The sequence below is a fragment of the Equus caballus genome, chromosome 4 (assembly GCF_041296265.1).
Source record: "Equus caballus isolate H_3958 breed thoroughbred chromosome 4, TB-T2T, whole genome shotgun sequence".
In the NCBI taxonomy this organism is placed as follows: domain Eukaryota; kingdom Metazoa; phylum Chordata; class Mammalia; order Perissodactyla; family Equidae; genus Equus; species Equus caballus.
Genome location: NC_091687.1, coordinates 3252776 through 3264803, shown reverse-complemented (window position 1 = coordinate 3264803; position 12028 = coordinate 3252776). Strand labels below are relative to the sequence as shown.

The window sequence follows — 12028 nt, the reverse complement described above, 5'->3', positions numbered from 1 at the left end:
CAAAGTTTTGTAATTATTTTGTACATGCTTTTCATTTTTTTTATTTAAAAAAAATTTCATGGTGGGGAGCCTGGTGGCGCAGCAGTTAAGTGCACACATTCTGTCTCGGTGGCCTGGGGTTCGCCAGTTTGGATCCCGGGTGCAAACATGGCACCGCTTGTCAAGCCATGCTGTGCTGGCATCCCACCTATAAAGTAGAGAAAGATGGGCACAGGTGTGAGTTCAGGGCCAGGCTTCCTCAGCAAAAAGAGGAGGATGGGCAGCAGACGTTAGCTTAGGGCTAATCTTCCTTGGGGGAAAAATTTCTTTTTTAGATTTTATTTTTTCTTCTCCCTAAAGCTCCCCCAGTACATAGTTGTATATTTTAGTTGTGGGTCCTTCTAGTTGTAGCCCATGGGACATGGCCTCAGCATGGCTTGATGAGTGGTGCTAGGTCCACACCCAGGATCTGAACCAGCGAAACCCTGGGCTGCTGAAGCACAGCGTACGAACTTAACCATGTACGTGCTTTTAAATAGTTAAGTAGAATTATAAGCCCACATTTAAGTCCCTTTTGGGCATGTTTTAGTTCAATGTCGTTTTAGCCTTAAAAGATCTTATTGGATATTCAAACTTTTGACCTGACAAAAATACTGTATTCTTGGTGTTCTCATTTCTGCTTGTGCTTTCTAAGTAGTTCTATTTCCTGTGTCTATATAATAACCTTGCCCTTGAACGTTTGGGACTGTTTTTTTGGTAGAGCTTCTTTGCATGCTTATCACTGAACCCAAGACAGCTATCACATGATAAATCAACTTATCCCCAATAACTAAAGTAAAATGAGGAAATGAGCTGCAAAATTTATAAACTTTGTTTTCCTTTTCCCCCTTTACATGATTTTGGCAGTTTCTCAGGCTATTGTTTGAAATTTCTTGGTTTTACAAATGAGAGATTCATTGCCAAATGCCGATCTCAATGTGTTAAGATAATCTAATACTGATCCATGAGTTTTACCTAAGTGACAGTTGCAGATTTGTAAGATTTGTGTATGTGACCTCGTTCTTATTTCGTTTGTTAACATAGGCATCATTGTGCAACCAGGCCCCACACATCACCTTCTCTCCTTCCCTTTAGTTTACTTAAAGCCTGTAATAACCTGTGCTGAATGTAGCCAAATATTTTATAATATGGGACAGCATGTTTATATATTACGTGCAATTTTATCTAAATTCAGATTCATTTAATATTTCAAAAAGCTGAATAGGCTGTACATTTTTCTTTAAACTTAATTGAAAAGTATTTCCGTTTTTTTCCATAAATGCAAGATTAGTTTCAAAGTTAAGGTTTTTCTACTTCAGAAATGAAGATGTTTTAGATTACCATTTCCTTAGTATATAGAAGTGAAAAATATTCTAACCTTTACATTTTTTAAATGTATAGAAAATTATTTTTTAATTAATTTTTTATTGAGATATAATTGGTGCATAGCATTATATTGGTTTCATGTGTACAATATAGGGCTTCAATATTTGTGTGTCTTGTGTGATGATCAAGTAAGTCTGATCACCGTCCATTACCACACATAGTTAGAAGTTGTTTTTTCTTGTGATGATTTACTCTCTTAGGAACTTTCAAATATATAACTATGTAATTCAATGCATGAATGGATAGAAAAGTGGAAGGACAGTTGAATAGAAGAAAAGATAGCTTATCATTCTAGAAAATTTTTTAATACTTTCCTCTTAAGAAATCTTCTTTTCTAGGTACCTTTAAATGTAGGTGACTTTTTATAGCATGTTTATATGTGGTTGGCGACCATAAATCCCAGTTAGAGAAAAAGTGGAATCTGAAAAATTGGGGGAAATGACCTTAGAACTGTGTGGTTGAGTCAAGTGATTTGAAATAAGTTACTTACCTTTCTGAACGTATACTGTGAGGAACAAGCATAAATCTCCGTTTATTATTTCTCTGACAACTTAATTTAGAGGTAAAGTTTTTTGAAAAAGCTCCTAAAACAAACTCTGTGTTATATCAAAATTATTTTTGTAGGAATTTTAGTTTGAAATGCTGATCAGCAATGTAAGACTGTAATAAATGATGTTTGATAGAGGTATCCACAGCTAAAATGACTTCCTAGAGTAAGAGGTAAGGAGGAAATTTCTTCTGGAATCCAGTGGTATATTGACCTGGGATTTAGAACCCCTCAGTAAGCAAACGTTGGTGGGGTGTGCACGCGTGCCTTTCTATCTCATGTAAAAGGCACCACTGCCATTATCAACACCAGAATTTTCAATTCTAGGGTGATTAACAGCCGCAGTAGTTTATATTAGGGTCCTTCCGTAGTTTGTGTTTTACATTTTAGATGTCATAGTGAATTCTGAATATCTTTTCCTCAAATATAATGTTCTTTATTTATTTATTTTTTTTTTGAAGATTTTGTTATTTCCTTTTTCTCCCCAAAGCCCCCTGGTACATAGTTGTGTATTCTTCGTTGTGGGTCCTTCTAGTTGTGGTATGTGGGACGCTGCCTCAGCGTGGTCTGACGAGCAGTGCCATGTCCGCGCCCAGCATTCGAACCAACGAAACACTGGGCCGCCTGCAGCGGAGCGCGTGAACTTAACCACTCGGCCACGGGGCCAGCCCCTAATGTTCTTTATTTTTAAAGTGCCTTATTTTAATATTTATTTTGTTCTGCAACTGATAATATGTCCTTAAGTATTTGACAGTTTAGGTTCTGATTTTTTTCCTTTTGTGGCCTTTGATATAGCTGTTATGTGGAAAATATTAATATGCAAAATAACTAGCAAAATGGGTGAAGATGGTCAAATGGTAAAAAAAAATAATAACTTTAATAAGCTCTGCTTGAAATGAGAATACACTAGAACCTAATCTCCAGTGGATTATTTAATTTCTAAAATTTCTTTCAACTTCAAAAGTTGGTGATTGTTTCAGCTGGTAATAAAAGCAACTAAGGAGAGCTGTATACATTGGGACAAATGTGGGGACCAAAGCTGTAGTTAACACAGGAGGGTCAGAAGATGGAAGAGGAGGGCAAACGTTGTAGGTACAAACTGGGCATCCAAGAGGAGCGCTGTTCTCTCCTGAAGCCCAGTGAGCAGGAGGCTCTGTTTGTGCTGCGCAGGCAGTGGCTCTCCGGGCTGCGTTTCTGCTTTGCGACCTTGATTCCTTTCATCAGATGCAATTCATTGTGCTCAAAAAGCCTACCTCCTGCAGAAGTTCCTCCTGCCCTTTTGCCCTTTCTGTTCACGGCTCCACCGTTCTCTCATCCACCCAGGACGCGGAACCCTTCATGACACCTTCTCTCCTTTGTCACACGTGGTCATCTGCCTGCAGGTGCCCTTGCTTGCCTTCTTGGCCCCTTCCCACCCGGTATCCCCTTCATCCTTCAGGGTTTTCTGTTTTGTTTTGTTTTTTTGTCAAAATCTTACCTGCCCCTTAATTCCATTCTACATGCTACCTTAGTATTCTCAACTTCTTAATATTTCTCAACTTTGTTCTTAAGATCCTTACTAATAACATCTTCTTTCTTTGATTTCATAGCTTTATGATTTCATAGCTTGATTTTACCACTTTATGGTTTTATTATTACCCTTTTCCTTTTTTGTTTGGTGATGTTACCAGACTATACACGTCTTGAAGTAAAATACTGTGTTCTTCACATTTTTGTACCTTCTCCTGTGCTTACTCTTCAGCGCATTTCCCGTAGAGATCCGCAGTGCCTTGCCTGCCATCCCCAGATCCAAAACGCTCTCCAAACCTAAGCTGTTTGCGCGCGTGTGTGTGTGAGTTTGATATTATACTTACTTGGCATCAGCACCTGACTTGACGTGACATGAGGCTGTTTATGTTGTACTGTAAAAAAGTGCTGTGTTTTTGTAGGATAGAAACAGTCCAGTAGAAGCGGTTTGATATGGTTCACCCGTAATCTTTAACCTACTTAATGTGAATATTTGCAGATTTTGGTACAAAAGTGTATTAATGAGTGTTGCTATAGGAGTATGATTTTGTAATTAATGGAAATAATAAGCAAATGAATCCTTAATGCATCAGAGGGATCTTTATGATTCAAACAGTCTCCAAATTCTGGTGATGTCTGAGGTAATCTGAAAGTGTGGTGACCCAAAGTCCTGATTCACTTGAGGCAGCACCAGCTCATACTTGTTGTCCAGGCGCAGTAACTAACAGTGCTGCCCCTTTCCCTCTCAGAGAGCCCTGATGGGACAGAAATTATGTGGCCACCCTCCCTCTGGCAGATAGCCCTGCAGCAGATGTCCGTCACAGTCGGTGGCTTTAATTCTGGGTGAAAGCTTCCTGTCTCGTGATGTGAGTGTGGTTCTGGTCAGAGGCAGATGCATAGTAAGATGCAGAAAACTCTTCTCATACATCTGATTATGTGTAAGAGCAGGAGACAGGGCACACTGAAAACTGCTGGCAAGTTGAGGTCTCTGTTTTCTTTAGTTGGGAGTCCTTAGTAAAAAAGGACACTGGTGAGAATCAGAAAGACAAAGAAGCTGCCTTGAGTGACATGGTGGAAGTGCCTTTTGATTTTTTTAATAAAATAGGCAACTACAGTTTCAGAGTTCCTAAATTGATCAGAGTATATACAAAGATGGCTTTTCCCCCAAAATTATCTGAGACATAGGCAAGGGTGAAAATCCTGCTTGTCCTCTGGCCCAGAATTAGTACAGCCTGGCTGGATAAAATGAGGTGCTTCCTGAGCCTGGGACTAGTTCAAGGCAACGTTTTGTGTAGTAATTTCACAGCGCCTCTATCCACAGTCCTGAGCACAACCCGAGATCCTTGTAGCCATATTGTCTCGGGAGCATCATGTTAGTGACATCCCTGGTCCTTGTAACCAGCAGAAGCTGAGGCCCTCCCTGGATGGATGGGCTCTCTCTGCCTGTTCCGTGTCCCTTTGGTTGGGTAGTGACATGGGGTCTGTATTCATCATGGAGTAGGGTGCTCCATGGCGACAGAGGAAGAAGGGGCAAAAATGCTTAAAATGACTTCTGGGACCAGTTTAAAAGTTCTAGGTAGCAGTGGGAGTCCCAGAAAAGGTTGGGAAAGGTGAAGGATATAAGTCTCATTTTGTTGCCTTTTTTATTCTCTGCACATGTTAAGTTTCCAGTGGGAGTGATGTCTGAAAAAACCTGTCTTCTTTGCCCTTAATTTTCTTGGGAAATCTGTTTCTTTACTGTAGCATTTGAAATATGTCGAAATGCTGCTCTACACAATTGATCTTTGGGTAACTGGAGATGGACTGTTTTATGATGTTAATCTCTTTCATTGAAGTTTGGTCCTTCTGGCTGAAGTATAGGGAGTGTAAGATCCATTTTGTTATTTGGCAAAATTGTTTTAAAAATTCAACAACCCAGAAACAATTTATTTGAAACGTGAGGAAGGAAAATTACTTTCCCCTAACTTTAATAAAGCTTTTTTTTTTCATGGCAGAATGAAATTAACACTGAAAATCTGGTCAGCTCCATAGACCCTGACAAGCAGGATTCCCCTCCTCCGAAGCCGCCAAGGACTCGCAGGTATTACATGTCGCACTCTCGTTGAAAAGAGGACACTCTAAAGATTTCAGAACAAGTAGTATGATTACCAAAAATTGTGTGAAGATGTGTAATAACATTACTGGCAAAGGTAAATTTATTTCTCCCTAGATTTTCTTACTTTCTTGCTGAGCTCATTTATAATAGTTGCAATCAACATATATTCCTGTCCCCTTTGTTCCCTCCCTCGTCTTTCAGGGTTGCCGCTAGGTCAGTTATGTGGTAGTGTGGAAAGAATGTAAAGAGAGTCAGAAAGGTTTAGTTTCAAATCCTTTTCAGCCACTTACTAGTTTTGAAGTTATAAGTCACTTGTTTGATCCTTGGGAGTTTTTTTGTTGTTGTTGTTGAAGTATTAAGGATTAAATGATATAAAGTGTGTGAAAATGCTACGTATGGGACCTAGCGCGTTAGGTTTTCATTAAATGTTGGTTTTCCCACTACAGTGTGGAGGTGCTGAATTACTTTTAGAATGGGGCACAGTAGAAGATCTGTAATAAAACTATCAGAATGGCTCGTGCAGGGTCTTGTTTCAAGCATAGGTCTACCTGTATAAAGTGGAACTTCCTTTATGTAGGACGCACCAGTTCTTTCCCCTTACAAGTTTTATGGAAGTTGACGAAAGTTGGGTGCGGTGACTAGGGTTGGGTCTTGGCATTGAGTCATTGCACCGTAACAGGGTCGTCCCTCTTCACAAAGGGAAAGCCTACAGCTTTCCTCAATGACTAAGGCAAGACGTGGAAGTCGTGTCTCTGGAATGCCTTTGCATCCTTCTCTGAGGAAGAGCAGGAAGACTGTAGTGACACAGGGGTTTGGGTCTCAGCATGTCTCTGCTCAGGACGGTGACTGCACTCACAGAACTTCCCAGTAGTTCTTGCCTGTGTGATTCCACATTGGTCTCTACCGAATAGGAATTTCAGCCTCCTGTGGAAGGTAGCCAGTTAAAACCTGTAGACTGTGAGTTTTCAGACTTCTCTCTCCCACATGTGAGTTCTGTAGAGTTCTAAAAGAAATTGTACTGGCCTTAAGGCAAATTAAGAAACATTTTTGCTACCCTAATATCTTTTAATTTGGTTTTTGAGATTGAGCCAATAGAGAGGTTCTCAAAGTGTACACAGATGTTTATGATTTATGTGGGCATCTGCCTCCAACAACAAAAGCAAATAGTGGTAGCCACTTCCTAATTTTGAAGGAAACAAGTGAATAGAAGTTTCTGAATTTTAAGTCTCATTTACCTTTTCAAAAGTTTGGCTTGTGTTATTCTTTAATAGACAGATAACATAGAAGTAGCAAATAAGTATTAACAGAAAAATGTTCATTCAGCTTAAGACAGGATTTTATTTGGGGATATGTGTGTGGTTTTATATTATATGCTCCGGTCGTCTTTTTTCGTGTTTATGCAGTAGAGTCAAATGGCAGGGTTCCATTGTGTTCCACGAAGAACACTGTGTGACTTCTGGCTCGAGATGAGTTAATTGGTGGTTTAGAGGACATGTTGTTGGAGAAAGACCTAGAGAGGAAGGTTCGTGTTTGTTGTATTACATTTAATCAGTCATATGATTCCAGTTTTTAAATATTTAAAGAAATCATATTAGAGATTTTGAATAGCAGATTTAATTTCCTATATTCAATACATATTTTGTTAAACTAATACAGTTTTCAGTATTTTATTTTAAAGATTTTATTTTTCCTCTTTCTCCCCAAAGCCACCCAGTACATAGTGGTGTATTTTTAGTTGTGGGTCCTTCTAGTTGTGGCATGTGGGACGCCGCCTCAGCATGGCCTGATGAGCGGTGCCATGTCCGTGCCCAGGATCTCAACTCGTGAAACCCTGGGCCGTTGAAGCAAAGCCTGCGAACTTAACCACTCAGCCATGGGGCTGGCCCCCCAGTTTTCAGTATTTTTTTCACCAGCACCCGCGCTCTGGCAGTGTACCTTGTTAGCTAGTTCTGTAAACTGTCAACATATACTACAGAGACACAAAAGGGTGTATGCCTTAGTAAATTTTTCTTACTCTTTTTAATGTTTGAGAGACAGTGACAATATACTTGATGCTTTCTTCTAATGCCTCTCAATTCAAACAGTTTTAAGTAGGAATAGGATTTGGAGGGGGACAGACTGTGGTTCTTTTGTAGACATTTTGATGTCTAGGCTGGAGGTAAACATTTATTGACAGTTTGCTATATAGCTGCTAAAGAAGACTTGGGGCTCAATAAAATCTTTCAGATTCTGGGTATAGTATAACAAAGTACCAAGGAGAGAACCCTTGTGAAGAGCGAGGGAAAATTCCTGAAGAGCAGACTAAAAGAAAGCTGTAAAAGAAGAAAAGAACAACCAAGGGATAAAGGAAAACCAGGGAAAAGTGGCATTTTAGAAGCCTTGAAGGAGAGTTTGGTATCTGGCAGAAGTGCACGAATATCTCCTTCCTCTAAGGGCTGCCTGGGAGAGTGCACTGGTCTCTCAGACGTCTGTGGCTCTTGGACTGTCCTGGGCAGGTGACAGGATGTGCAGGGTACAACAGGGAGTTGAGGTCTGTTCAGATGGAGGCATTTGAAGCTATGTTGCCTTAAAATTGTTAATTTATAAGAAAGAGAGGAGCAATAAAAGTAGAAAATGGTCCTTTAGATCAGCCAAATAAAAGAAGAAAAGATTAAAATACCTGCAAATAAGCTTAAGTAGAAAGTAAAACCGTAAGGAGAAATGTGTTCATTTGTGTTAATGAGAACAGTTGTGTTCTTGTTTGGAAAAGTTAAATGTAATTTAGCTTTTCTCAGCGATATTTAAAATATCACTTCTTTTCAGATTGGTACAGTTCTCATCAAAATACCAAAGGAATCTTTTCTAAACAGTATAATGTTAAAGTTCATTTGAATAAATAAAGAGGCAAAAATACCAAAGAAAACTTTGGATGAAAACAGTGATGAGCAGGGACCAACTCTTCTAAAAATTGTAAAACTGTAATATTGAAAATAGTCTGCTAGTGGGATACACCATTTGATGGAGTTGAGTAAAGAGCCAGGGAATAGATCCTGTTGCTAAACGATTTGATTTATATTAAATAGGGAGGGGAAAGGGTTATTTATTACATCATCTTGTAATATTACTAACCACTTGGGGAAAAATATATTTAGGATCTTATATCACACCAAACACCAAAGTAAGCTTCAGGTAATTAAATTAAATACAAAAAGTCAAATCATTGAAACAAAATACAATTTAATGTTTGACATACGTGTAGAAGGGGATATCAGAAACCTAAGTAGATTATTAGGGAAAAACAAGAAGTTGTTTAAGAAAAGATATGAAATCGTAGTGTGATGGGTATGAATACTATCTAGTCGTAAGATTGAACTAACTGAAAATTACAATATGACAATACTGAGAAGATGGAGAAGATACATTGTAGGAAGACAGTAGAGAATGTGTGAAATAGAAGGATCACGAAATAACAGTTTATGCATTTTGAAATATTTTGAAATATGGAGGTAAATCTTAGAAGCACCTATTAAAAAAAAGTTGAAATTTGATGTCTTTGGGTAGCTGGAGAGCTGTGGAAGGGGACTACCGTGTTCCATTAAAATTCTTCTATCATAACAGTGTACATGTATTACCTTGTTTAACGTTAAACTTTCTTAGTTTGACAAATTATAATTTTTTATTTACAATCACAGACAGTACTGACTTTTAATATAGTAGCCTTAGCTCCATACTTGTTACCTATCAACTTATTTCTAAAAAGGACGAACATTCTTACAATACCCTTTTCTTAATGTCTGGTTTGCAGTTGCCTTGTAGAAGGGGACGCAAAGGAAGAAATACTGCAGCCGCCGGAACCTCACCCGGTGCCACCCATCTTGACGCCTTCCCCCCCGTCAGCTTTTCCAACAGTCACTACTGTGTGGCAGGATAATGACAGATACCATCCAAAGCCAGTGTTGCACATGGTTTCATCAGAACAACATTCAACAGACCTCAACAGAAACTATAATAAATCAACAGAACTTCCAGGAAAAAATGAATCAACTATTGAACAGATAGATAAAAAATTGGAGCGAAATTTAAGTTTTGAGATTAAAAAGGTCCCTCTCCAAGAGGGACCAAAAAGTTTTGATGGGAACACACTCTTGAATAGGGGACATGCAATTAAAATTAAATCAGCTTCGCCTTGTCTAATCGATAAAATCTCTAAGTCACAGGAATTGAGTTCAGGAGATCTAAAAGTTGATGATGTTTCTCAGAATTCTTGTGTGAACTGCACCGTACCACAGTTAAACAAAACTCCAGTTATTCCACCAGAAGAGTCACAGAAGAACTCAGACACCCCTCCGAGGCCAGACCGCTTGCCTCTTGATGAGAAAGGACGTGCAACGTGGTCGTTTCATGGACCTGAGAGTACCCCACCCATGCCTGATGCCTCTGACGGCAAATCCTCTGATCTCCAGGGTCAGACAGTGAGAACTGTGAGCGCAACACCCAGTCCCACGACACAAGGGGAAGCCCACAACCTTGTGGACCATCCTGGCGGGTCCCCTCCCCTCCGAGCACCCCTCAGCTTCACTAATCCTCTTCACTCTGATGACTCAGACTCAGATGAAAGGAACTCTGATGGTGCTGCGACCAAGAATAAAACTAGTATTTCAACAGCAAGTGCCACCGTTTCTGCTGCCACTAGTACTGAGAGCGTTTCTACAAGGAAAGTATTGCCAATGTCCATTGCTAGACATGATATAGCAGGAACAATACATTCAGGTGCTGAAAAAGGTAATAATAATAGTATCTAACACTGAAATCTTTTTCCTGTGTGCCATCACTACTGTAAGCCCTTTAGCTATATTAGTTCATTATGTTTTATTCCACACTTCACTTTAAAACCTACAGCAAGAGTTGATTATTTTAGATCCCTTTTTTTTAGAGTAAACTTTGTTTATTGTTACCTCAATTTGATCACATTGCATTATTGGGTTTCCTGTTTCCAAAATGTTTCTCAATTGTTGTAACTGAGAATGTTTTCTTTTTCTTCTGTATTACAGCTTTTGGTATTTTATATGGGTCAAAAATTTATCTGACTGAATAATTAGAAATAACTTAGGGAAATAGAATTGCTTAAAGTAACAATGACAAGAATATTGTAGAATGGCTTGATTGGCCATTTAATTTCACCCATGTTTATCACAAAAATGTATTTTCTTAATCTTTTTGTGCTCTTTTAACCTGCAAAATACCTTTTTTAAAATTCTCTTCACAAATGCTTGCAAACAACGCTGTTTTCAATCCTGAGTTTAGTGAAGGAGCAATATTGCAACTGCTCAGCAGAATATCGGAAGTTAATTCAGTCAGTCATGAGTGGGATATTATACATATCTAGTTATTGATACTATTATTTAATTAATGACTCTCTTCTTTAAGCAGTCTTAGCAATTCAGGATGATGCGTACACTCAGTTCCCAAGATACATTTTTTGTCCTTCAAACTCCTCTTTGATCTGCTAAAAATAATCATGGCTGCCTTCTTACACAGACCACACAGTTGGGAGCAAACGTGTAGACACGACAGCTGTTTACTGCTCGCTCGATTGTCAGGGGCCATGTACTCGTCGGGGAACTTCGGCAGTGGTCCCTGCAGACTGGCATTCATAATGGGCAGGCAAAATAATACTGTGAACTTGAAAGATAACTTTATTTTTTTATTTCTGACCCAGTAAGTGCCACCCATGCTGTGGTACGTTTATTTTCTCCAACTTACACACATGCTGTGCTTTTGTCTCGAGACTGTATCTGGTAGAGCAGGTGAGAGTCTAAGCAGGCTTCTTAAGTTTACAAGACTCTCTGTGTTCTTGACTCTTCTGTGTTTTATTTGAAGGATCTTCAGAAGACACTCGTTCCAACAATAAATACTACTTACAAGTGTGCCATAATTTGAAATGGTTAATATCTGTTTTCCCCCAGATTTCAGAGTTTGAAAAATAACTGCAAAGTTGTAACTACACAAGAAAATGCATAGCCAAGAAATCTTCATTTAGGGCTTTTTTAGCGTATCAGGCATGGGTCTTGTACCTAGGAAATATATTTTTTAAACCATCACTGGAAATTGAATTCTTAAGGGCAGGAGCGATGCATGATATGATATGCTCGTTAAAAGTTACTGCCACGTGACCAGATAACAGAGAAAGTTCCTTTAAAATATGGCTTACTGTGCAGGGGTAGTTGAAGGCACCCCACGCTGTACCAGCTCACTTCTGTTCTCTCTGTTTTGTTTGTATTTCACAGCAAAGATAGCCGTACATGTGGTGATTTCTGGTTTCTTTTCGCCCTGCCCTAACTGTGCTCAAAGAGTGTGGTGTTAACCGAAGATTTTCCTCTAGTGTTCCGTGCTGCAGTGTAATACAGGCAGTCCTGTTTCTCATGTTATTAATTATTTACCTTGTAGATGAACCATTGGCACAAGAATTAGGGTTCTGTTTGCTTTGGAACTTGTTA

At 39.1% G+C, this 12028-nt stretch overlaps 1 protein-coding gene across 2 annotated transcripts in view; it reads left to right on the top strand.

Moving 5' to 3' along the window:
- The window catches only part of PTPN12 (protein tyrosine phosphatase non-receptor type 12), an 89247-nt gene that overhangs the window by 68982 nt on the left and 8237 nt on the right, over nt 1-12028 (top strand). Inside the window, exons 12-13 of one of the 2 annotated variants that reach the window (XR_002807302.2) lie at nt 5452-5537; nt 9337-10245. Coding sequence is in view for 1 of the 2 variants with exons in the window: in XM_023638824.2 (XP_023494592.1) it covers nt 5452-5537; nt 9337-10313 (1063 nt within the window). In the remaining variant the exon portion in view is untranslated. Of the gene's footprint in view, nt 1-5451; nt 5538-9336; nt 10314-12028 lie in introns of both variants that reach the window. The other variant, XM_023638824.2, reaches the window with a different exon arrangement.